This window comes from Poecilia formosa, unplaced genomic scaffold, assembly GCF_000485575.1.
Source record: "Poecilia formosa unplaced genomic scaffold, Poecilia_formosa-5.1.2 Scaffold205, whole genome shotgun sequence".
In the NCBI taxonomy this organism is placed as follows: Eukaryota; Metazoa; Chordata; class Actinopteri; order Cyprinodontiformes; family Poeciliidae; genus Poecilia; species Poecilia formosa.
Window position 1 is genome coordinate 431021 of NW_006800144.1, and position 23452 is coordinate 454472.

Here is a 23452-nt window from a genome sequence, read left to right on the forward strand (position 1 = left end):
ATATATAAAACAACTAAAGGTGAGTAGTTATTGATTATGTTATAAAATGGTCTGGAATATACACAACACTGCCCCTCTAAGAAGAGATGGAGGAGAAAAAATCATTTTTATCTGTCAGTATTGAAAGGGTTACAAAGAAATTTCTACGGCTGTGGAAGTCTAGTGACTCCCAGGACATCAACCTAAATTACTCCAGGAGAGCGACGGCAGCACATCCGGCAGGACACAAAAGAACCGAGAACATCTGAAGCACTGCAGCCCTGACCTGCTTCAGCTAAGGCCAGAGTTTATGATTCAACAATAACAGAGATATTGGACAACAATAATAATAATAATAAACCATCTATGAGACAATCTCAAGGCTAAAACATCTGCTCACTGAAAAAAAGCACAGCAGGTAAACAAGAGGGTAGAAAATGGGGGCAGAGAAACTGACACAATTAAACAGAAGAAAAGCTTTTCCCACAAACAGAATGTTCTTGAATAGTTTCTCCTGGAAGGCTTTTTTTTTCTTCAAAAATAAAAAGTATTTCAAAAGTAGTCTAACACTATACCTAGATTTCTGTTCTTCCAGAAACATATAAAGTCACTATGCTTTTTTCCCCCCAATCACTGACCTCAAAGAGGTGAATAAGCCCACTCCTTCAATCACTGCCCTTCATGACGACGTATAAACAAAAAAAGAAAGAAAGTCTCTCTATGATTTTAACTTTTTTTTTTTTTTCAAAGGAGCCGCTTTCTTTCTTGTGACATCAGCTATGGATGGATTTAATACCAAAGAGCTCGGCAGCTTTTAAAGAAATCTGTAAGTGGTGCGGAGATGAATGCCATTCATAACTAAGTTCAGCCCGAAACTAAAAGACGAGCTTTAAGTGCCAAAGTCAGGCGCTCCGAAGGTAGTGATTCGTATATGTTTGACAGTGAGTTGCTCAAGATAAACAGAAAACAAGGAGGAAAAAGTCAAAAGCTGCAGCGTCCTTCAACCTTGGATTTGCATCTTTAAGACTTGCTGCAGTGTTTACCTTGAGTAAAAGAAACGGATAGGTTTACAACTCGGGCTGCCACTCGTCCCGTGAAACACAAAACTGGCCTTTATTAGGCAGCTGAGCGTTGCGCACCGTTCTGGATTTTCACAAACGTCGAATAAATATCGTTAACACACACTTTAGCCCTGAGTTTAACAGTAATGAACAAAATAAAACAAGAAGGCCACCAAATTGTCAAGAGGGGAATCTACGCTTCCTCTCCCTCACATCCCCAACAGCCTGCGTGTGCTGCTGTTCTGGTTGCCTAGAGACAGAAGTACCACACACCTGCGCCTTTCTGAAACGTCCAGCAGACACTCCACCGCGTCCTCATGAGCAAAACCTCTTGCAGAAATACAGATGTAAGTGCACAGCACATTCCTGGCTGAAGTAAGGATGAATAAAAAAAAGGCAAGTTTTAAAAATTTGTCGGCGGATCTCTTCAGTGGCATCAGACGGGATGAATCAGGCGAACGAAGGAGCATCAGAGTCACAGGTCTTCATCCCCCAATCAGCTCCTGAGGCTGAAGTGGTGGAACGTTATGACTGATCCGGTCTCCTGTCGTGCTTTTAGTAGAATGTTGTGGTTTAGTTGACTGTTCAGGAACGGCAAGTTTGAATGATCCTTAGTTTAATAAACAGTAGTATTACCTGATACGGTATAAATGACCGTTTAAAGAACAAATAATGCTAATAGACAATCAGTAAATAAGTGAATATTCTGGTTTTAAAAGTTTGTTTGGGTTTTCTATGTGTTTTATCTAAAAACGCTGATTTTTTTAAGGAATACAGTGTTCAGCTTAATTAACAAGCTGATCAAGCTTTATATGCGATGAGATTAGAAAGAAACCATTTATTGTTATTATATTATCAAATTGAGCTAACGATTTGACAGCATAGGGCCACCTTGGAGGATTAGGCTTGTATTATCTGGATGGTAACAGGAGGATGGTTCATCCAGAAACAGATAAAACTGTTTATTCACCTTCTATGCTAATGAACATTATGTCATAGATGTGACAAGATTAGATTTTTATAAGATGTGCTTATTTTCTTTATGTTTGAACCCGTGCAACATAAGAAACAATGTGAGAGCAGTTTTATCGTCGTCTACTTTGCATCCGTATTAAAACTTATTTGTGTCTCAAATTTTCCAGTTCAGATTATTTCATCATGTTTGTTTACTCCTGAAGCTCAAGCATTCACAATCTTCAGATGTCATCACAATTTGTAGCGGGTAAAGAAACAAAAACAAAACAAAAAAAAAAAGGAAAACAGAAGAAAAACTTGGTTAAGACTTGTTTCTCACTGTAGCAGGATGTGATGATAGTCCACATTTTAAATGACAATAAAGTGAAAGACCCACTAAAAAAATGTTTGTGCTGCATCTAAGAAAAAAACTTGGAAGGTTTTTAAAAAGCTCACAAAGAATAAACAACTCACACCAAATCATTTGGAGACAGAGAGAGGAGTGCCTGTAGATGCCCACAAACACACAAGCAAACACACAAGCAAGTTTCAGACTGACACACGCTGCTGCACGCTACACAGTCAGACACACACACACACACACACACACACACACACACACACACTGAGCATCAAAAGCAGGTAAAAGGACAAGATCAAGGGAATGTCTGTACTGGAAAGAAATGCCATCACAACACTGTAAGAGAATAAGTCTGTTTAAGACGAAGAAGGAAAGGGAATGAGTTATTATCCTGTGACTTATTTTCTGATTTAGGGAATGAGAGGCACGTGATCTGTCCGTCTTTCGACAAAAGCAATACCTAGCGCTACTTCTCGGCAAAACAAGTGCAGAAGTAATAAGGCCGAGTTACAGTGATCGGATCGAGCACTGTGTTTAACAAGCGTTCCTCTGCGCAAAGATCCCTGAGCCGCAGCTTCGCTTGTTCTTCTGGTACACCTACTTTATTGATGTCTGAAGGGAAGATTTATTACAGTGCTTTTTCAAACAGAAAGGTTAACTCTCTACAGGGTATGTATGTATGTATATGTGTCATCACACAGCCTTTACCTGCCCAGTAAGGAATGCCCAATGTCACAGAGGAGGAGGCACGAGGTTGAGTGCCTCGTGAAAACCTTTCAGCCAGTTTTAACCTTTTCAAATTTTGCCAGCTTTGAACATCTTGAGGTTTAGAATATTGCCCTTTCCTCTTTTGAAAATAATTCAAGATTAGTCAGAGGAGATAAAGCCATACCAAATATTTTTCAATTCTGCACTTCAGCCGGCCCATTACAATGTAGGACTGCTCTGCATTGTTACTTTATAGCTCTGGCTGTTGGCGTGGGACCGCTGTTCCAGTGAGATTTTATGTCTTATTATTATTTTTGGTTGATTGTCTATTTATTTGGGGTCTATAATTGAGCAATGTAATTTTATACAATAAAGTATTTATTGTATAACCTAACCATGCTTTAAACTTGACCTTTCTGCTGCGTTCACTGGTCTCCATGACGCTGGTTGTTCATTATTATTCGCTAACAAACGTCTAAGCTCTTCATAAAACAGCTTTATTTACACTGAGATTGAATCACACACAAATGGACTCCATGTTAATAACCATGTGACGTCTAAAGACGATTGGTAGTGCCTGATTTTATTTGGGAGTATTTCACTTTTTGCAAAAATGTCTGACATCAAGGTACAATTATTACCTTTCACTTCGCACCAATTCTGTCATTCTGTCATGAAAAGAAAATTCAATATGCCACATTTTATCAACTTCTACCGTGATAAAATGTGGCGTGGTGGGCTCGTCGGCTCTTAGCCAAGACTTTGTCCACCCAAAGAGTCTTTGAATTCCTCATCGGGGCCCCGTTCAAAGATTTGTTTTGCCGGGAAATAAACTCCTGTGCGAAACGTTCCGATCATTATTTCTTTCTTTGTTTGCAGCCGGTATGCAAGTGTTGCTCTGTTTGTCTTTCATGTTGCTTCATTCAAAAGATTAAGGGGGGACTCTACCATATGCTCAGCCGCCTGCATAATTCATGCTGTTATAAATCAACTTGTATCGCACTGGAAAATCTAAACTTACAGACTTAATGCAGCACCAGTTGCAAGTTGTTTCTGGAACAAAATTAGTTTTAAAGCTGCAGTAGTTAACGTTTATTTAAAAGGAAATGTGTTTTTTTTGTTGTTGTTTTTGCATATTTGATCAACTGCTTCTATGTGAAAAAAAATAGAGCTCTTCTTTCTTCTGCCTGTGGTTCTACAGCCATTTGCAGAAATACAAGACTTAATTGAAAAACAACCAATCAGAGCCAGGGGGAGGGTCTTAGCGCTGTCAGTCATTCTCATGTGTGTGCTGTTCAAAATTGCTGTTTTCCAACAGCTGTGCTAACGACAGAGAAACAGCTTACAGTTACAGGAAAACTGTTTACCCATCGTCATAGTTGGCTAAGCTAACGAGCATTTACAGCTAACTGCTCTATATGGAAGGAGCTGGAACTTAGCACGAAGCAAAGGATTTTTTTCATGTTGTAAAGTCATTACACAGTGAGTTTTATCAAATATGTAAAAACATATTGCAAAAGTTACCCAGTGCAGCTGTTGCAGCAGTAACAGGTAAATGTCATCTGTTTGTGCTGCCTGTCAGTCACTGCACCTGATAAAACCCAGCCGTCCCTCTGGAAAGCACAGAAGGATTTTATTTTTTCAAATCCCCTCCAGAGTTTATGTCAGGATGAAGAACGCTGCCAATGTTGGGGATGTTTCAAGGGCTTAGCAGGTCTTGTACGTTTATTTATTTTTTTGTTTGTTTGTTTTCACTGTTTAGGACTTCTGCTCTTTTATGGCCATTCTGACCTTCACTTTCTCTCTGCCTTGAACTCTTCAAAAAAAAAAAAAGAACTCGGCTCTGACTTTCTATGACCATTCCTGTACGCCATTTTTATCTCTGCTGTTTTCTTGCTTCCCTCTCTCTGTCCTCTTTCTATTGCTGCATTATCATCACTTTCCATCTGGGGCTCTCTGAGGCGAAACACACTGCTCTGTCCTCTTCCCCATCACTCCATTTCCATCTATCCTTCACTTTCTCACCTCTGAATTGTGGCGACGGGCAGAGGCAACGAGCCTGCCTCATTTTACCTCATTTCTGCTTCATTTCTCCTTCACGTTCTTGCCTCTTTTTGTTTATTGCGAGGATTTTATTCATTATCTCTATAGCTCGCTAATGTATAATTTCACTACCTCTATTGCCGTCACTCTCTTTATTCAGAAGTAACTTTTGCTTTTAAAGACCATTTCGGATATTTCAAATAGATAAAACGGGACTTCTGAAAACAGTTTTAAAATATAATATCTTGGTTTTTATTCATAAGTAGGGATGTAACAATCCCTCCACTACACATGTTCACCACTGCTGCAGAATCAATGAAAATATAACTCAACTATGGCAGCATTATAATCGCTTGATGATTTACACTCCAAAAACACACATTTTTACCAAGTATTTTTGCTCTATTTTCTAGTGCAAATATCTTAGTACACTTGCAATGAGCTTGGTTTAGGTAAATAATTTCTTAGTGTTGATTTTTTTTAAAAAGTACTAGTTCTACTTGCAGATTATTTAACTTACAACATGGCAAATATCTTGTTATAATGGAACTAGTACTATTTAAATCGGTGCTAAGGAATTATTTACTTTAAACAAGCTCCTATTTCTTCTTGGAAAGTTTCTTGCAAGTTAGTTTTGTCTTAATGCAGGTGTACTAAGATATTTGCACTAGAAACTAGACCAAAAATACCGTAGATTTTGTGTTTTTGCAGTGACACAGACACTTTACTCACTTCAGGATGCCGAATGCTTGATACTGAAACTCAGCATGGCTCAGTTTCTGATTAATTACGTAAAAAAAACCGTCTGCTCATTCATTAGATCATTGAAATTTCATTTTCAGATACAGAAAAAAACAAAACAAAACACAGCAACCATAAACACACTGTTCAAACTCAGAGCAAATTGAAAGGGATGGACATACTTCAAAGACCTGACACAACTTAATGGTCCACGAAATCCCCTGGATTTCCTCATCTTGATATCTGAATGACACCATATTAAAATGATGTGACCGTAGCTTCAGGATCTCCATCGTTCTGTTTTCAGAAGGCCCTAGTAGTTTCACAAACTGAGTATTAGCAAACCAGAAATAAGTGTATAATAAACCTGCCCATGTTTGACTAGCCGATGTCTTGTATTGTTTAAGCTTGTCTCATTTTGAACAGGCCCTATTTAAAAGAAAAATTGCATTGAAATTGAAATCGTTCCCTTTTTAAGTGTTTTTTTTTTTTTTAATACAGTTGCTTTTTTAATCTCTACTTATGTACGAAGAAATTTCTGCTCAGTGTCTAGTTCTAGTTTAGGTTTGATCAGTCCAAGTATTTTTAAGAAAGAAGTGAACAAATACACTCCAGATCTCTTAAAATTACCAAACTATATTTTCTGACTGTAGCAGGTCGACAAATCATTTGTATTCTATCTTTTACTCTTTCACAGTATTTTTCTTTTTAAACCAATAACCCCAAATTCTACCGTAAGAGTGATTTAATAGTGGTTCAGTTTGCTTTGCTGTTTACGTAACTCTCCGAGACGACAAGCCCAAACTACAAGAAACGTCGCATTGTTTTATAATTTTGACATTTTGTTACCACAAGTTGGATGACTTCTTCAGCATATGGTGACGTTAGAGCACCCATCTCCAAACATAGACCCCTGCGAAAGCCTTTGCAGTTCACCTATAGATCACACACTCGGTGTGTCATTATCCTCAGCGCCTATTATTTCCAAACAAAAGTACTAATATAATTTGAGCTCCAAGCATCTGACTCCTAGCAGCAGTTGTCTGGCTGGTTTATAGCTCCACTCAGCCTCCTACATATTGCTCTGTTGTTCCGCTCCATCCATCCCTCCATCTCTCTTCCTTCCCTTCTCCTCTCCTTGCCACTCTTGCTTCATTTGGCTCATGATGAGATGTCACCTCTGTCCTTGAGTGGGCAAATCCCTTCTGAGGAAATGTGTTTGTTTGCGCACGTGCGTGCATGAGCGTGTGCGTGTGTATGCGCGGCAGTGCGGGGAGTGCGCTTTGCATGTGTGTGGCCCACGCTGGCCTGCAGATATGACAGACTTTAGGATTGTGCTGTCACAGCAGGTGAAGAGATGATTTACTTGTCAAGGGGCTGAGGGACCAGGAGACAGATACAGCTAAGAGATAAATGTACTCTGCAGCTGATGGAATACTGTAAAAGATGCTAACCTAGCCTGGTGGGACACCTTAACGGACCTCCGTTGCGGAGTCGGTTAAGGTGTCTTTGTCTGTCACCAACGTTGACGTGTTTATTTCCAATCAGGATTCCTATTGTTGTCGTCCGCTGGCTCCACTGGTTAATCCCTCACCTTATGAAAGCGCGCTTTTATGTGACCCCAACATGCGGTGTAAGGCTGCAGCATTCATCACAATATGCATTACATGTCAGTTCATGACAGAAAATTATATGTCTATTCTGGTCCTTTCATTTTATTTGTATCTTATGAAATGGAATAAAATGAGCACCTTTAATTCAGACCTTTTAAAGGGGGAGTGTTGTGTAAAATAATCTTTCTTGATCTTTATGTCGTGTTATAATGTCATTCCCTCATCAAAAACATAACCCGAGTGTTGCTTTCATTCTTTTATGCACACTTGAGAAATCCTTGAGTCTTCCATGGCAACCATTCGAGGGGGCCTAAATGCTTGTTCCTACAAAGTGACGCTTGTTTCCACAAAGCTCCTCCTGAACTGCGGCCTCCGGCCAAGCTTCTGCCTCACAGAGCTTGGCTCCTACAGACTAGTGGCAGCAGCAATTAGCAAACACCTGGTGGAACTGCTCACCTGCTGAGAGCTCATCATGCAAACTACCTCTCAGTTGTACGAACAGCATAAAGGACAAATGCTGACTGTCCTAAAGAGTAGGAGCTTCTTAAAGAGACAGAGGCCAATTTCAAGGCATCAAAATGTGGAATCAAATTTCTTTCTCAAAGTTACTTGATTGCAATATAAAGCGGCACTACGTCCCTGGAAAATACATAGTGCCGCTCCTTTAAGAGGATCACGCTGCTGTCCTAGTGTCAGAATTTAAGAGCCATAAGGCAATTAAAATTTACGCAACAAACTATGAAGCACTGTCTCCCAGGTAACAATGTTTGGATCAGTAATAAAAAACAAGATACTTGCAGGCTGACTGGAGAGAAAACAAACCTGCTCTATGAGCTCAAACTGTCAACATGCTGATGGGAATTACATTAAATCATTCTGAAGTCAGTCTAATAAGTGAAATTATCAAAGGTATAAAATACACCCTAGCCTCTACCAGTTGGTATGCTATCTGACTGCTAATGTCCTGTTTTTAAGCATTTTTTTTACATGACACTGTTCATCCATGCTAATGTTGCTCATTATAATAATGATCTGGTATCAATAATATTTTTTAATTTAAAAAGAACAAAGATGCTTTTTCTTCAATAAAACTTATTTTATAATGAATAACAGCAGGAAAACACAAATAAATTATCTTAAAATGTCTCATAAAGCTTCTTAATTGTTTGTCCTTATTCCACAAAATATATATCCATCTCAAATATGTGTCATGAATAAAACTTCATTATATGGTCAGAATTATAGTAATAAAATAAAGAAACATTGGCTTTATCTAAGAAAAGTGTCTTGCAAAAGACAGATAAGGAAGCAAGACGTTTGGGTAGCAGAGCCAATCACTTCTTAACTGATGCCATCTACATATTTATCTGTTGGACATCAGTTATAATGACCAAGGAATTCAATTAATGGCACAAATCAGCCTGCACCATTTCTGTCACAGTAAAAAAGCATTTTCTTCAACAAAATCTAAAAATATAGACCATTTTCTAAGGACCGACATTTTCTTGCTTCGTAAATTAAGATCTAAACGTTTCCCGGCTTTTTTCAAGTGAAAATAAAAAACATATTTCAGTACCATATGGTAGTCACTTTGCTATCGAGTCGGCTTTGTAACTAAATGTAATGCATAAGCAATGTAAATGAATCTAAAAAGCTACATAAAAAGCTGCATGACAGGCTGTGGACGTTTAAAATGTGCTTCACCAGTTTCCACATGCTTACAATGAACTGTTATCACAAATCAACAACGGGTTGATTTGCTTATCCTGCCAGCTGTCCTCCTGACCAGAAGAGGGCGATGTTGAGTTGTTTCTTTTGAACTATACTTAACTCTACAGTTTTCCATCTGCATTAAAATGATTCAGTGACTATACAGTGTAAAAAAAAAAAAAAGAAGAAGAAAACTCTGTAAGCAAAGGTTGATTTTGAATCACTTCTTGAGAATAGCCTGTGGCAGACAGACCTGACTCTGCCCAGCCTGACTGCAGGCCACTGGACACTAGATGGGGAGAATAGAAGTAAACAATAAGGATTGACACAAACAATCGAGTTTTAATTAGCTTGCTACGGTAAACACTATGCTCAAAGAGTACCTTTTAATAGATTAAGCTATGGAGTCTGAAGCCTCTTCATCTCGTCTAATAGGATTTTTTTCCTCGAAGTACACAACACAGAGTAAAACTGTTTTGTCGTCGGCAAACAACATAGTTCATAAGTTAGCCCATCATTTACATGAGACCGCTGTCTGGAAACTGAGTGTTTCTCCGTGTCAATTGGAGAAAAGTTTCATGCTTAGACAAAACCGCTAAGGCACCTTGTAGTTATCATGCCAGGCCACTACATGGCGCTGTGACGTCAGCGTGTCATCAAAACGCAGTGTGCTGTCGACCCTTAGCCTCCACTTTATTGAGAAACAGTAACCCATAAAATAAAATTTAAAAAAACACACATATATATTACTTACACATGTGTTACATACAAATAATATATGAAACACACATATATTACTATTCGTGCTAAACTGAACAGGTTAAGTAGCCCAACGTAGCACAATGCTATCCACCATTGATCTGTCCCCTCATGTGTAGAATAAACCCTACAGCTGCGTGTTCTGGCCGTGTGCGCTTTCACGCCTTAGACTGAGTTTAAAACCAGCTAATAGAACAACATGGTATACCTTCTTATGATAGGAATAGGAAATAGGAAAGCTTAGCTGACCAATTGTTGTTGGAAAGCTTAGTCATTATGTTCATAGACATAATGACTAAGATGGACACTCACTCTGGTATACTAAAGTACAACAGTAAGGTCAAAGAGATTAATAAACGGTGAGAAATTTGAAAGAGTAATTTATCTACACTGATTTCTGTGGCCATGACAAAATGTTGCACTTTGTGTCTGATGCTGGTAGTAATTTAACCAGGGCTGTGTCTGAAAAACAATCTAAATAGTGACCCTTTCACCAGATTAAGTGAGGCTTGCTTTCTTTCGGTAGCAGCAAAACTTCAGCAGCACAAAGGATCCTTGTGCTTTTCATATTCAATTAAACTTGTATCTCCAGTGAAACTCATGTCAGCGGTTGAAGCCACATCTGCGCTTTGGGAGCTAGCAGGCAGAACAAGACTGCGTCTGAAAAGATGAATAGTAGCCTGTCATTTCATTGTCACCTGCAAGGACTCGTGAAAGGATATTCAGGCTGGGGCACATTACAGCTGACCTGCTGCTGCAGAAATATAAAATAAAATAAAATAAAATAAAATAAAATAAAATAAGCTGCAGGATAAAAAGATTGAGGAGCAATTCAACACCAAGATTTTCAGCTACCTTGAAAGGATTTTTCTGTCACAGGTAAAATACACGATGCGTGGAGGATTATGTGTGCTTCCGGAAAGTACACGAAATAGAGAATACAACTTCATTTCAGTAAAGTGGCAGTGAACAATAAGCACAATAAAGCCAAATGTGCCCCTGTTGGCGAAAAATAGTCACTTTTAATTATAATCAGAGGCACAGACGGCGGAATCAGCTTCTGTGTTTAATCTGCAGCCGCAGATAAAAGGCAGTGATTGGTGTATCTGACAAAAAAAAAAAAAACACACAGGTGATTATTACCTTGCCATAGCAGGATCAGGGAACAATTACCAGATCTTGATTACCTTGTCATTGTCGCATAATTCAATTTTGAGGAAAACTGGTGTTGACAAAGTGAGTCATATTGCAATAATCTCCAGATGATAATGGCAATTAGAGCAAAGGAGGGGGTCATGGGGGGAATTAAATGACTGAGACCTGTAATGAACATGAGATCCATGTCTGGCCGCGCTCTGCAGCACCGCCTAATAACCTGTGGTTGATGGGCAAAGGGACGTGGCTCATAATAATAGCATTGCATTGAAATTGTTGGGTATTTTTGTCAGTGTTTTCATGATTTCATTGTTCATTTTTGCTCTATACTTCTTGCCATATCCAGAATCTTTTTGTATTCAGATCATCACAAACATACAGCCAGGGATACAGCAGAATGGCTCAGATCAAAGAATAGTCGTGTTAACAATAAACCCGTGAAGGTTCAGAAGTAAGACCTGAAAATGAATGTTCACAAGCACAAAAAATTTTATTCACTCGATGTACATAACTAGTGATGAAGAAGTAAGATTTGCAGCTGCAACGTCAGTAAAAGTTGATTTGTTAATCAGGTGGCCAATGACCAAAATTCCACCACAATTTACCTTAAATGCTAAACAAAATGTTTAGTTTGTTTAGTAATAAGTTTTGCACTTGCACAAAATAAAAGGACACGAGAAAAAACATGCAGTCCAAGGTCACTGCCGTACTGGAAGACACATCCACCGCCTGTACTTTGAGACAGTCTCAGCACAGAGTGCAGTGCAGATAACAGGAAGACGAATGATTGTGTGAAAATACGGCAAATGAAGCATGTTCTGTAAGGCCGTCGCATTATGTAAGCTCTAATGCGTCTTCAGCAACGTGTTGATAACTTTCAGCTGCGGTACACGCCGCGCGCCCGGCGTCCGTGCGTGCATTAAGCTCGCGAGGCCGCGCGCTTTCCCGACGTCAAAAATCAAAACGGCCTCAGCGCGTGAAGGACGACGCAGTTTGCAGGAACGGAACATAAAGTGGACCGAAGTATTCCCTTTCTGCGACTGGAGACATGCTACGAGTAGAAACACTCGCCGTTCGCTACACACACACACACACACAACCCGAGGCTTAGAGTTGAAAGGTTGAGTGGCAGGTAACATGGGGAAGCATCAGTCATTGTTAAGACTTGATCGCTCATTGGGGAGGTTCCATAGCAACAGACGTGGAGTTTGCCGGATTATTGTCACGAGTGGCGATCCGAGGCCAAATATTAAAGTAAGTACCGCTGAGAAAAACGCATGGGTGGTTTTGCTCTGCTGCATTTTCTTTTGTATTCAAGGATATATGAAAATGTGCAAACAAATCTCTCCACTGCCAGCTATTTTTAGCAGGAGCTGATGGGCTGCAGGTCTGTGGGTGTATCCACGTGTGCGTGCATGTGTGTGTAATTACAAAACTGTGTGGTGATGTGGACCTTCGAGAATCCCCAGAGCCAAGTTGAACTCCATCATGTTTTTTTTTTCCTCCCTCAGCTTACAGAGCACCTCTACATTTCTCTGTGCCTTCGCTTCCTCAGGTATCTGCTCAGGAGCAGTGCATCTGCACACCTTTTCTTGTCAATAATTTCTTCCCTCTGGGTTTAAAAAATATCAAAAAATAAATAAAATGTTGCTTTTGTAGCATTATTTGTCACTCGGAGTGTGTGCCACGTGTCCCCGAATCAATTTAAATGCTTAAGTAAACCTCACCTGGGTCCAGTCATTGTCTGGCGTGTAATTTTATGCAGAGTGCGCTTTAGTTTGCGACACCATTTACTTGGGAGAACTAAGAGCTTAACTGCGAACATTTATTAGGTTCCTGTGAAACACTGGCTTGGCAGCATCAGTAATTCTAAAGTAAATTAAATTTTCCCTATTTGGCAAAAAACTCATTAACCTTGGGGTTGACCCCTAAAATCTGTCAAGTTGGACTAATTAGGGTAATAGATGGCATGTAGGCTAACAATCTTCGCAGGTTTTTATACAGCATGACTCCACCACTAGCTTGTGTGTAGCTTTTCTTGTGGGGGGGGGGGGCTGCACAGCTCGGGTCCAGCTCACCAGTTCACAGTATTAAGTATTCAATTGCAGTCAGCATCACATTGCAGCGGATGCATTCAGAATGTCATGGTGTGAATTCTTCTAAATGACTCACCACGTCCTCCATCCACGAGGTAAATACTGCTCTTTTGTCAGAGCTGGCAGCATGCCTCAGCGCTTCCTTTGCTGAAGCATCAGCTGTGTCAGTATTACACATGGAGAACTTCATTTTGTTAAAAACCACCCTCAAAGTGCACCTCGAGGAAGCAAATATAGCCGAGCAAACACATTTATACCTCTTGAACTGTTTCACTCTTTTTTTTTTTCTGTTTTTGTTTTTTTGTTACAACTACAGAATTTCAAGTATTTTATTGTGTTTTTTTTGTTTGTTTGTTTGTTTTTTGTTTTTTTTTCTTGCCGATATTTGACTTTTGGAGCTCAGAAATGTCCAAGTTTTTCCTGGATAATTTGTCAGATTAATCTCAACATTTCTGAGTTTTGGGGCAGAAATGTACTTCTTTTTCTTTCTATCTACAATGCTTCCAATTCTCCGTCATAGTCGACCTAATAAGCATCCCAGTTTTTTCTCACAGATAACTGCTTAACATTGTCAGCTGCAGTTGAGCGTTTAAAGTCACAGGAACCTGAGACAGATCAGAAAATGTATCTTGCTCATCTAACAACTAGAGCTGCATGTCACTCTATGTCCTCTTGTTTTCTTCAATGATTTATCATTCTTTTGTTATTATTATAAAATAAGAAAGATAATAAGACCAAAGACTTATTTTGTTATACTGAAACAATTTGAAAACCAAATCTTGTTGAATTGTTTAATTCAGACACCCACACATAGACAGTCTATTGACCAAAATCTCCACTGTTTTTTTTTTAGACAGAGATTACTGCTGAATATTACACAGTGGATGTTAAAGCCACGTCGGTCCTAAGCGCAAGAGTCAAAAGAAGCTACATTTGCGGCTTCTCGTAAACATTAAAAACTCGGATAACAATCAGATTAAAGCAGCTTTAATTGCTTCTGTTGGTTTTTACAAATTCAATAGATCATTTTCATCACCTTCGTTCAGCATCGTCCTAATTAGCGGATTTGCTTTCAAAATATTCACAATATGTGGAGATCAAGCGCTTCTTACCGCTTCAACACAATCCATTGCAGTATTTTTTGTTTTGTTTTGTTTTTCAAATAGCAGTTAAAATGTGGTTTCTTGGGTTGACACTATCCCTCATTACAGTATTTCACTTATTTATCAGCGTTATTGTGAACTCATGATAGGACCCGGCTAGCACACAGGGATATAATTACAAATGTGAGCTTAAAAAATAAAAATAAAAAACACACACACACAGAGACAATGTGTGGTAAAGTTTACTTTTAGTCATCTCATTAAGCAAAGTGGTGGGGCGTTAATATGTGGACAAACCAGTGTACACACACACACACACACACACACACACACACACGACTGGAAGCAATATTAAAGTCTGAGGCTTCAACACAGTGGATTACTGTGCTCAGCTGCTCAACAAGCACAACAGAAACTAATTTCTCCCCCCAACGATGAATATGTGTGCACACGGAGAGCTTAAATGCTGAAAGTTAACCTTTAGAAGGCCAACAGGAGCCCTGAAGCTGTTAAACCTTTAAATGTTTTATTTTTTATTTTTATTTAGAAGAACTCATAAAATTGGATCCACATAAAAACACACACACACACACACAATACAGTAAAGTATTTTTGGTCTCAGTTTGTTTTCCATGTTACAGGGGGAATAGAAAAATGTCAAATTCATACATTATGAACACTGGTGTGTAGTGGAAGTGGCCTTTCTGCAAGAAGAGGTAATTAACTGTTACACTGACTACTGGACTTGGCAAATTACCGTAAACACTATCTTCTCACGCCCCGAGCTGCGTGTAATGCTTTTGTTTATTGGAGTGGGTGTTTGCATGAATTCTAACAGTGCAAACAGCGAAAGACTGTGTAAATACAGAGAAAATACGACAGCACAACGTAGCAACCGAAAGTTCAAAGCGTCTCGAGAAAACTGTAAAATACATCACCACATGCGTAACAGTGAGGAGACATTAACGCTTTTCCTCTTTTCTTTTAAACGTATTTTTTTTTGTAGTACACTCAGGAGCATTTTAGCCTACAGAGAAGAGTCTAACGAGTGGATGAGAAAGCATTTCTTCAGCCTACAAAAGCTGACAGGTGCAACGCAACAAATTAGGATGTAATCGAAAAGTTCAGTAATTCAGCACAGACATTGAAAATCATCTATTGCATAAATTGAATTAACGCGATCATGACCTACAACTCACAAAGACCCACTTACTGAGAAAATCTGAATACCACATGCAACCAATGAAAACATAGATTTAATACAGAAATGTTGGCCTCCTGAGCGTATGCACTCAACTCCCGATCGAGGTTGTTTGAGCGTGGATTGCTAATCGGTTGCTTCAGTAGCAGTTTTCGGCTCAACTGCAGCACTTGGGCCGGCTCATCCCATCTTCCTCTTGAGAATACACAACTGGTTCTCTATGGGGGTCCGGTCATGTGAGTGTGCTGACCAATCAAACGCAGTGCCAGCATGCTCATTAGGCCAATCTGGTAGCGACTTTTCTGGCAATGTGGGTCGGAAAATAAAGTCTTTAGACAACTTTAGAGTTGATAAACCACAGTGAGCCAACTAATGGTTCCAAACGAACTTGAATAGAGTTGTTAGTATGGACTTGTGAGCTAGAAGGAAATCTTGACACTCGTTGACGAATCGGTGGAAAAGTTGGCATTATCCAGATTCACTTTCTTTAAATTGGTTACCTTGAGATGACAGACTGTTGAATCCCAGGTCTACATTCCCACGTAATGGTATTCATTTTCCATACATAAGTAAGAAATATAGACATGGGACGTATATCAATATGTCAGAGCTGTGTGGTCCCATCCCACAGATTGAGAAACTGCCATGTCGACAAATTCACATGCGGCTATCAATACTTTCATTTGGCAACTGGGGAGGACGCTGACATTAATTCAGTGCCGCGCTCAGTTATCCTAATGCGCCGCGGCGCGTCCGTTATGGATTCAAAAGTGAAATCTGCAGACGTGCAAACGTTTGCGGAGCCTGCGGCGCGGCGAGGCGTCGACTCCATTTGGCTCGAAGCGAGGCGGCCACTTTTCAGGTTTCGCAGCTGTCACAGTGACGGCTTCAACAAACATGACTGCCAGCACAGCATAATGTATTCCACATCGCAGCGCATTAAAGTTATCACTTCACGTTTTATTTTTTTATTTTTTTTATGCTTTTACCAGAGTTAACAGAAGCGATGATACACAAAATGACAAATTGTGCTTGCCTGAAGGTTAGAGCAGCAAGCTTTTTGGGGAGGGGTGGCGGAGGGACGGGGGCGGGTTTGGCTGGCTTAAATGAATGAGTAATGCTCTCCTGTCCCTCGGCAGCTACTTTTGAAGTGCCCTTGGAAAAGGCACTGAACCCCCAATTGCTCAAATTGAGCTGCTCAGTGGCCAGAAATGCAAAACTATGACTGCACTGGGTGGTTACCAAATGGAGTTGAATGAAAGAGAGCACCCAGGGTGGGAAGAAAAAAAAACCTCCCAACAAAGACTGGGCTCAGTCCAGAACTCCAGGTGAGGATATTTTGTCAGCTACCACGATCGGCAACCATCAATTCGTGCTTCATTCAGACTAGTTGGCCTGCATTTTTGTAGGAACTACTATAAATCAGGCTCAGAAGCTGCAGTTAGTAAATAATTTAGAACTTCTGCTGTAATTCTTTAATATTCATTTGTTGGAATTATAATTCAGTCACCCTGTTATTTTCCATATGCTTAAGTCAAGTCAACTTTGTTTGCATAGCACATTTCAGCAACAAGGCAGTTCGCAGTGATTTACACCATAGATACATAATACTGTCACCAATTATGAAACAAGCAATAAACATTTTGTCAAGTACCATCAACAAATCATAAAGCAGATCAAATATATTGATCAGTGTTCCGGTCATTCATCAAGGCAACTCTAAACAGGTGGGCGGGTTTTTGTCTTGATTTAGTGTTTTGCCAAATTTGAAGTTTTGTGGAAGTTTGTTCCTGATTTGTGATCTATAGAAGCTGAATGCTGCTTCTCTATGTTTGGTTCTGGTTCTGAGGATGCAGAACCAGAAGACCTGAGAGGTCCAGAAGGTTGGTCTCTTTGGTGCTATGCCGTTCAGTGATTTATAAACTAATATAAGTATTATTTTCCAAACTACAGGGAGCCAGTGGAAGGACTGGTTGGTTGTTTTTGACTGAAATAACCAAAAAGAGACAGGAAGAGGGTCTTAGCGCTGTCAGTCACCCTCGTGTATGCGTTGCTCACCAATGACGGCGGATTAGCAGTTCTCCTGGATCGATAAGTTCCTTCTCTGCCATTAGTACATTGAGCACGGGGATGATTGACAGCGCTAAGACCCTCCTCCTGGCTCTGATTGGTTGTTTTTGACCAGGAGCGGTGCATATGTTCAGACGGCAATAGTAGCTCAGGTAGGAAATGGATGAGCTCGAGCTTTTCACAGATTATCATTCTCGTATTATACTGCCACGACGCGGTGACACTTTTAGCAAATGTGTTAAAAACATACAAGTTAAAAACTGCTCATGAATACATATTTGCATGCCATTTTGTGACTGTAACTTTGAAACCAATTCATTCGATTCCATCTTATCACGCTATAGTTCATACTTTCAGCTAAACCACATTTTAAAATGCCGCCGTTACAAGTCAGGAGCCTCTGATCTAGAGGGTCAAATTCACCGCCTTTATTATTCTGCATAGAATTTATAGCACAGCTATTACTAAAGATCAATAGCACTTAAACTGCTCCATCGATATTGAAACCTGCGCTGATTTACAAGCACACGGTCCTAGTCAAACCAAGACAAACACGCACCGTTGCACAGCAATATTTAGCCATTGTTTGCTGCTGTCTAAATGCCGTCCTCTCAGTTCTCAGAGACCATTTGTTAACACACCTCCAGATACTACATGTACACTCGGTAATTCAAAAAAGAAAAAAAAAAAAGGTCTTTCAATAAATTGGACTGGAGTGTATAAATGTCTATTTAATTTATATTCAGTGTATTAAAATCCAGCAAGCTTGGAAGTGTGCGCCCCTACACGCACACTTCCAGTTAACTGTATTTGAAAGGATTTTCTTTCCCAGGCAGCAGTTTGGTCTCACCACTATATAGACAAATCAAGACTAACAAACAGACACACACACATGCACATACACACTGCTATACAAATACAGGAACACAAGAGGGCACAGAACGTGTTTACTCTGAGAGCGCCCATGGCCGATGCGCTGGGACCTCAGGCGCTTCTCACCGCTGCCCGGAAAACATCTGGCAGGTGAGCAGACGAAAAGATGGACTGCCAGCAGAGAGTGAAAATCGTATCAACTTAATGTGCAGAGTGGCGCACTTATGCCGGCCAGGGCTGGGATTTGATTACAGACAATCACTTGGGAGTTACATGTAGGCAACCGTTGCAATTTAGCTCAATCCAGGATTTGTGTCTTCTCAACGTTTCTCTGCTTAAAAAATAAAATAAAATCCCTCTGACACTCGACTCATCACAGTTACATAATGCACCTGGCATGCACTTCAAAAAGCTGCATGTTAAGGATTATACTGAGCAGTTTTATTTATTTTTTTTGTATATTAAATTTGTTGTATATGATTAATAAAAATGTGACACGATTTCGATACATGTAGGATTCAATCCAGTTTAATTGATTGCCTGTCCATTGCCTTTCTACGCAGTTCTGTTCAATTCTCATCTCCCTTCAGAGCCCGTTTGGGATTTCTTCCATTGAGCTCAATTTCTCCAGTAGAATTTCAACTCAATGTACAGAGGGAGGGGTCCTGAAATGATGACGTGGATCTTCTGTGCTGTAAGTCTACCATGGTTGTAGTTTGACAATGGCAGCGGAGAAAGTGAATGAAGCCATTATTTCAAAGTTGGCCATGCTTCCACATACTGAGAGATTCAAATCGGACAAAGGGGAATGCTTAAAACATATTTTTGCTAGCAAAGATGTCGTTTGGTGCGGCACTTCTCTGTTCGCAGTGAGGGCTGGTTGTTTACAGCACACGCGACTTCTGGCAAACTTCATAGCATAACTGACGCATTACATATGTCATAGCTAAACGTTAGCGATTGGGTAAAATCAGATTCGATCGATTAAAACTTCAACAGAGTTCTCCTCTCAAGCAAGTGACCGCTTCCAAATCCTCTGTACAAAGTGAAGCCTTGAACAAGGGACTCATTTTCCAAAAATAGCAAATAAAAAGCATGCTATTGATGTAAACACTTTTACACCTTTGTGTAGGTATATAACATTATTTAAAGGTTAAAAGAAAAGATTAAAAAAGTGACTGGTGGCTTTGAACGTGATATAATATGATTATTTGGAATGTCTGTCATAGCTGCTGTGTAACGTCTCACTCTTGGTTCATGAAGGATTCACAGCTTAACTAAAAACATATCTAATAATTATTCATAAGTTCTGTGTAATAATTCTCTTTAAAGTGATGTTTTCCTGGCTGAAGCTGCAAATTTCTCTGTATTCTACTTTTTAAAGATAGAGCGAGAAAAACATTTCACACCCACAAGCACAGAAAGAGTTGTTCAGCACTTCTGAGGGTCAGCTTCGGCGGATAACCGTTGAGGTCATTTTCAATTTGGAATGCCAATTTTCATCTTTTGAATCCGCAATCTGCGAGTTTTATGGCCAGAGTCGTTTTGAAGTTCTGTGTCGGCACAGCATCAAGGTCTCCCCTCCCCCCGTTTCAGAAATTGAATCACATAAAATGCTACCCAAAAAAAAAATTCAAAACCGCAGGGAATTTCATTGATTTGCTCGTTTACTCAATCACTGGTTCACAGTACAACAGCAGCACGTTTCCACCCTCGGTTGCTCGCATTTGATTACCACTTAACAACTGTTTCTGTCCAATATGTGTAAGCATATTTCAGACGATCACAGGAATCAGCAACAGTCTTGGTAATATACATTATTTTTGTTGTGTAATAGATTAATTCTGAGGTTGTGGACACATGAATGCCATCATTCATTTTCAGTTACATTTTCGGGTAAATAAAAAAATGATATATTTAGATGCCGTTTGACTCCATCTGTACAGTCCTCACACTGTTGGTGAAAACTGGGCGACTGAAACAAAACATACAGTAAATGGATGAGAGCATGGAGACGTGCAATGCCACTATATAACCAGCAAACCCAGAGGAAGAGGCTACATCCGGAGGATGCTCAAACTACTGATGCCTCGAGAAAACCTCCTTCAACATTTGATGATCGCTGGCATTTATCAGCCCCAGTGACCATAAGGGCACTTAGAGCTGCTACTTCGACATACTGCTGGACTCTGCTCTACTGGACAGAAATTTTAGTGTCTGGAAAAGATCTTTATACAACCGTCAAGCTTCCAGGCTTCTGATAGAGGACCTGAACTTAAAGTGGGCGTGTGGAGAGTTATTTTTTGAGGCAGTCAAACAGTGTTTACCACTGATCTCTGTTATATTGGAAACACTCTGGAATGCTTGATCCTAACTTAAAGAGTTCAGAAGATTTGGGGGTTTGCTGAGGAATTGTGTGTTGTTGTTGTTTTTTTTTTTTTTTTTGCATCATTAAAGTTTAACATGGATTAACTGAGAATTGTAGATGGATACAGAACCTCCATTGTTCACAGACCACATTCACTCATCCTGCACATAAACAAACATGAGCTCAGGCAGGTAGAGTGAGTCGTTTTCGATTGATATTCAATGTCAAGGCCAAGTCCAAACGCAGAAGCTATAAGGTGAGTCGTTCCATTCGCTCAGTTAGATTAACTTTTTTTTTTTTTCCATTCACTTCACAATACTTTTTACTTCTATGTGAGTAACATTGTTTTGAAGTAAGGCTGCTGTTACTCGACTATCATTTCTGGCTGCTCTACCCGCCTCCAGTTTCTTCACTTTAACCAAAAGCTGCATTCCCGTTTGAACACAAGCCTCAATGTTGTATTGATATTTTCTATCTGCTGAGCAACATGAAGGTCGAGTAAACAGACAGTAAACTGTAGATATTGTCCCTGGATGTACTTTAGCTAGTCTATCCATCAACTACAGTAAGCACTGATTTTTGTTGTAAAAAGAAAATAAAATGTGGAAATGTGTGTGTGTGTGTGTGTGTGTGTGTGTTCCGCCTGAATTTGTCATTTTGTAACGATTATGATTTTTTTTTTTTTTTTTGAAACTGCACATAATTTTACATCTTAGTCTGCATGACTACAAAATAATTTTGAGTGACATTTACTCAGAAAAAGCCAGGCAAGTTTTTACACTTCTACAATTCTTTGGGAAAAGAGATATTTTTAACAATTTTGGACAAAATGTACCCAGTTGAATCGTACATGCGTCTAAGTTGGGAGCTCATCGCAATAGTTTAGCTCATACTGTTTGACACGGTGGCTTAAATTTACTTGTCTTTTGATTCAAAGTAACACAATATACTACATTTTAAAGCAAAGGCGCTAACATGATAACTTTTTTGTAAAATTTAGATAATAATCGGGGGGGAGTAATATTTACAGGACCACACGTAATTTCTTTTCAGGGGATTAAATTTTTCACAAATTAAGTCAGATTAAATGGTAACACTCAACATTACTCATGACATTTTACCAAATACCTTTTTTACTGTCACTTGAGAAGTTGTGATGGCTGCTATTTTTCTTAATTTTACTCATGTGGTGCTACTTGTTCCCTGAGTACAATTTTTTTGGATACTCCACCAAGAAGAGACAGATCATGAACGTGATAACAGGGGAACACTGTCACAATTTCACCGGCACATCCAAACCGGTGCGCGTTTATTGAGGACGCAGTGAAACTTAACCTGCTCAGTCTCTCATTCCTCTATTTCCTTATCCATCTTAGACATATGCATTTCACCTACAGTGAACATTTTCAAGACCTCCCCTCACGTCCAACAAACAGAGACTCGGCCAACTATCAAAGCCGTCGCCAGGAGCCTCTATCCCCCCCATCGCCCCCTTCAACTCACCATCAGTCACTCAGCGGCGGATTAATCCAAGCAGTCACCCGAGACAACCGATCAGTCACTCATCAGTCGCGCTCACCCAACATGCCACCCATCTGGAGTGGCACATCAGCTCACTCCGCGGGAGTGATTTCGCGCCTCCCCGCCTAAGACCGGGGAGGTGGATGGGAGGAGGGGAGGGAGGGGGTCTTACCTTGAGCGCTTCGATATCCAAAGACGTGGAGCGGTCCATGACTGATTCCGTTGAGCTGCAAATCAAACAGAAAGTCCCAAAGGCGAAGATGATCAGAGGAAAACAGATTAGAAACGGAACCAGAGGAGGGGAGAGAAAGCAAAAAAAAAAAACAAAGAAAAAAAGAAAAGTTGGGGAAGCTCTCTAGAGTCCCAAACTCTGCTGCTGCTGCTGCTGCTGCTGGTGCAGCAGCAGCATCTTCCCTCCCCGCAACTCCCCTGGGCCGTTGCTAAGACTGGGTTGTTAATATTCCAGTAGGGCGACGGATTTTCTCAGTTTCGAGCCTCCAGGTGGGACGCTTGGCAAAAAAAAAAAAAGAAAAAAAAAATTAAAAAGTCCCCACCGCCGCGCGCGCACACATGTACATCCAACCTCCGGTCAGTCCGTGCAGCGAACGAAGGGAACGAAAAGACGTGAAAATAAAAAATAAATGGGGGGATGTGGGGGGGAGAGCGCAGCGCCGTGCGTAATGATGTTCTCAGGAAGAAGCGGCTTTTGCGCACTTGGCGATCCCTGCTTTCTGTGGTTGTTACATCTGAGTGAGAAACATTCCCCCACCGCCCCCCAATCCACTTCCTTCCCTCTGCTGGAATGATGCCGGGATTCTGGTTCTCTCTCTCCCTCACCCTCCTTCTCTCTCTCTCTCTCTTTTTTTCTCTCTCTCTCCCTCTCTCTGTTTCTCCCTCTTCCTCTCATCTTTCGTGGGGGGGAGAGCTCATATCTCTGGCGGTTTGCCGCATGGAAGTCGCCCAGGCTAGACTGAATCTTCTCTCTCTGACTCGGACTCCATTGGCCATTCCGCGGCGCGGCAGCAACAGCGAACCCAACGCCACATGAGCCGGGACACGCGCCGGGATGTAACGGCATCTATCCGCTGACCGACTGTAAAAAAAAAAAAAAAAAAAAAAAAAAAAAAAAAAAGAAG

At 40.3% G+C, this 23452-nt stretch overlaps 1 protein-coding gene across 2 annotated transcripts in view; it reads right to left on the bottom strand.

Annotated features, from left to right (window-relative positions):
* Positions 1 to 23440, bottom strand: part of LOC103148418 (zeta-sarcoglycan-like) — a 239889-nt gene extending 216449 nt beyond the window's left edge. The window contains exon 1 of one of the 2 annotated variants that reach the window (XM_016679226.1): positions 22489 to 23440. In XM_016679226.1, coding sequence (XP_016534712.1) covers positions 22489 to 22527 — 39 coding nt within the window. In that variant the 5' untranslated portion in view covers positions 22528 to 23440. The other variant, XM_016679227.1, reaches the window with a different exon arrangement.
* Positions 23441 to 23452: the final 12 nt, after the last annotated feature.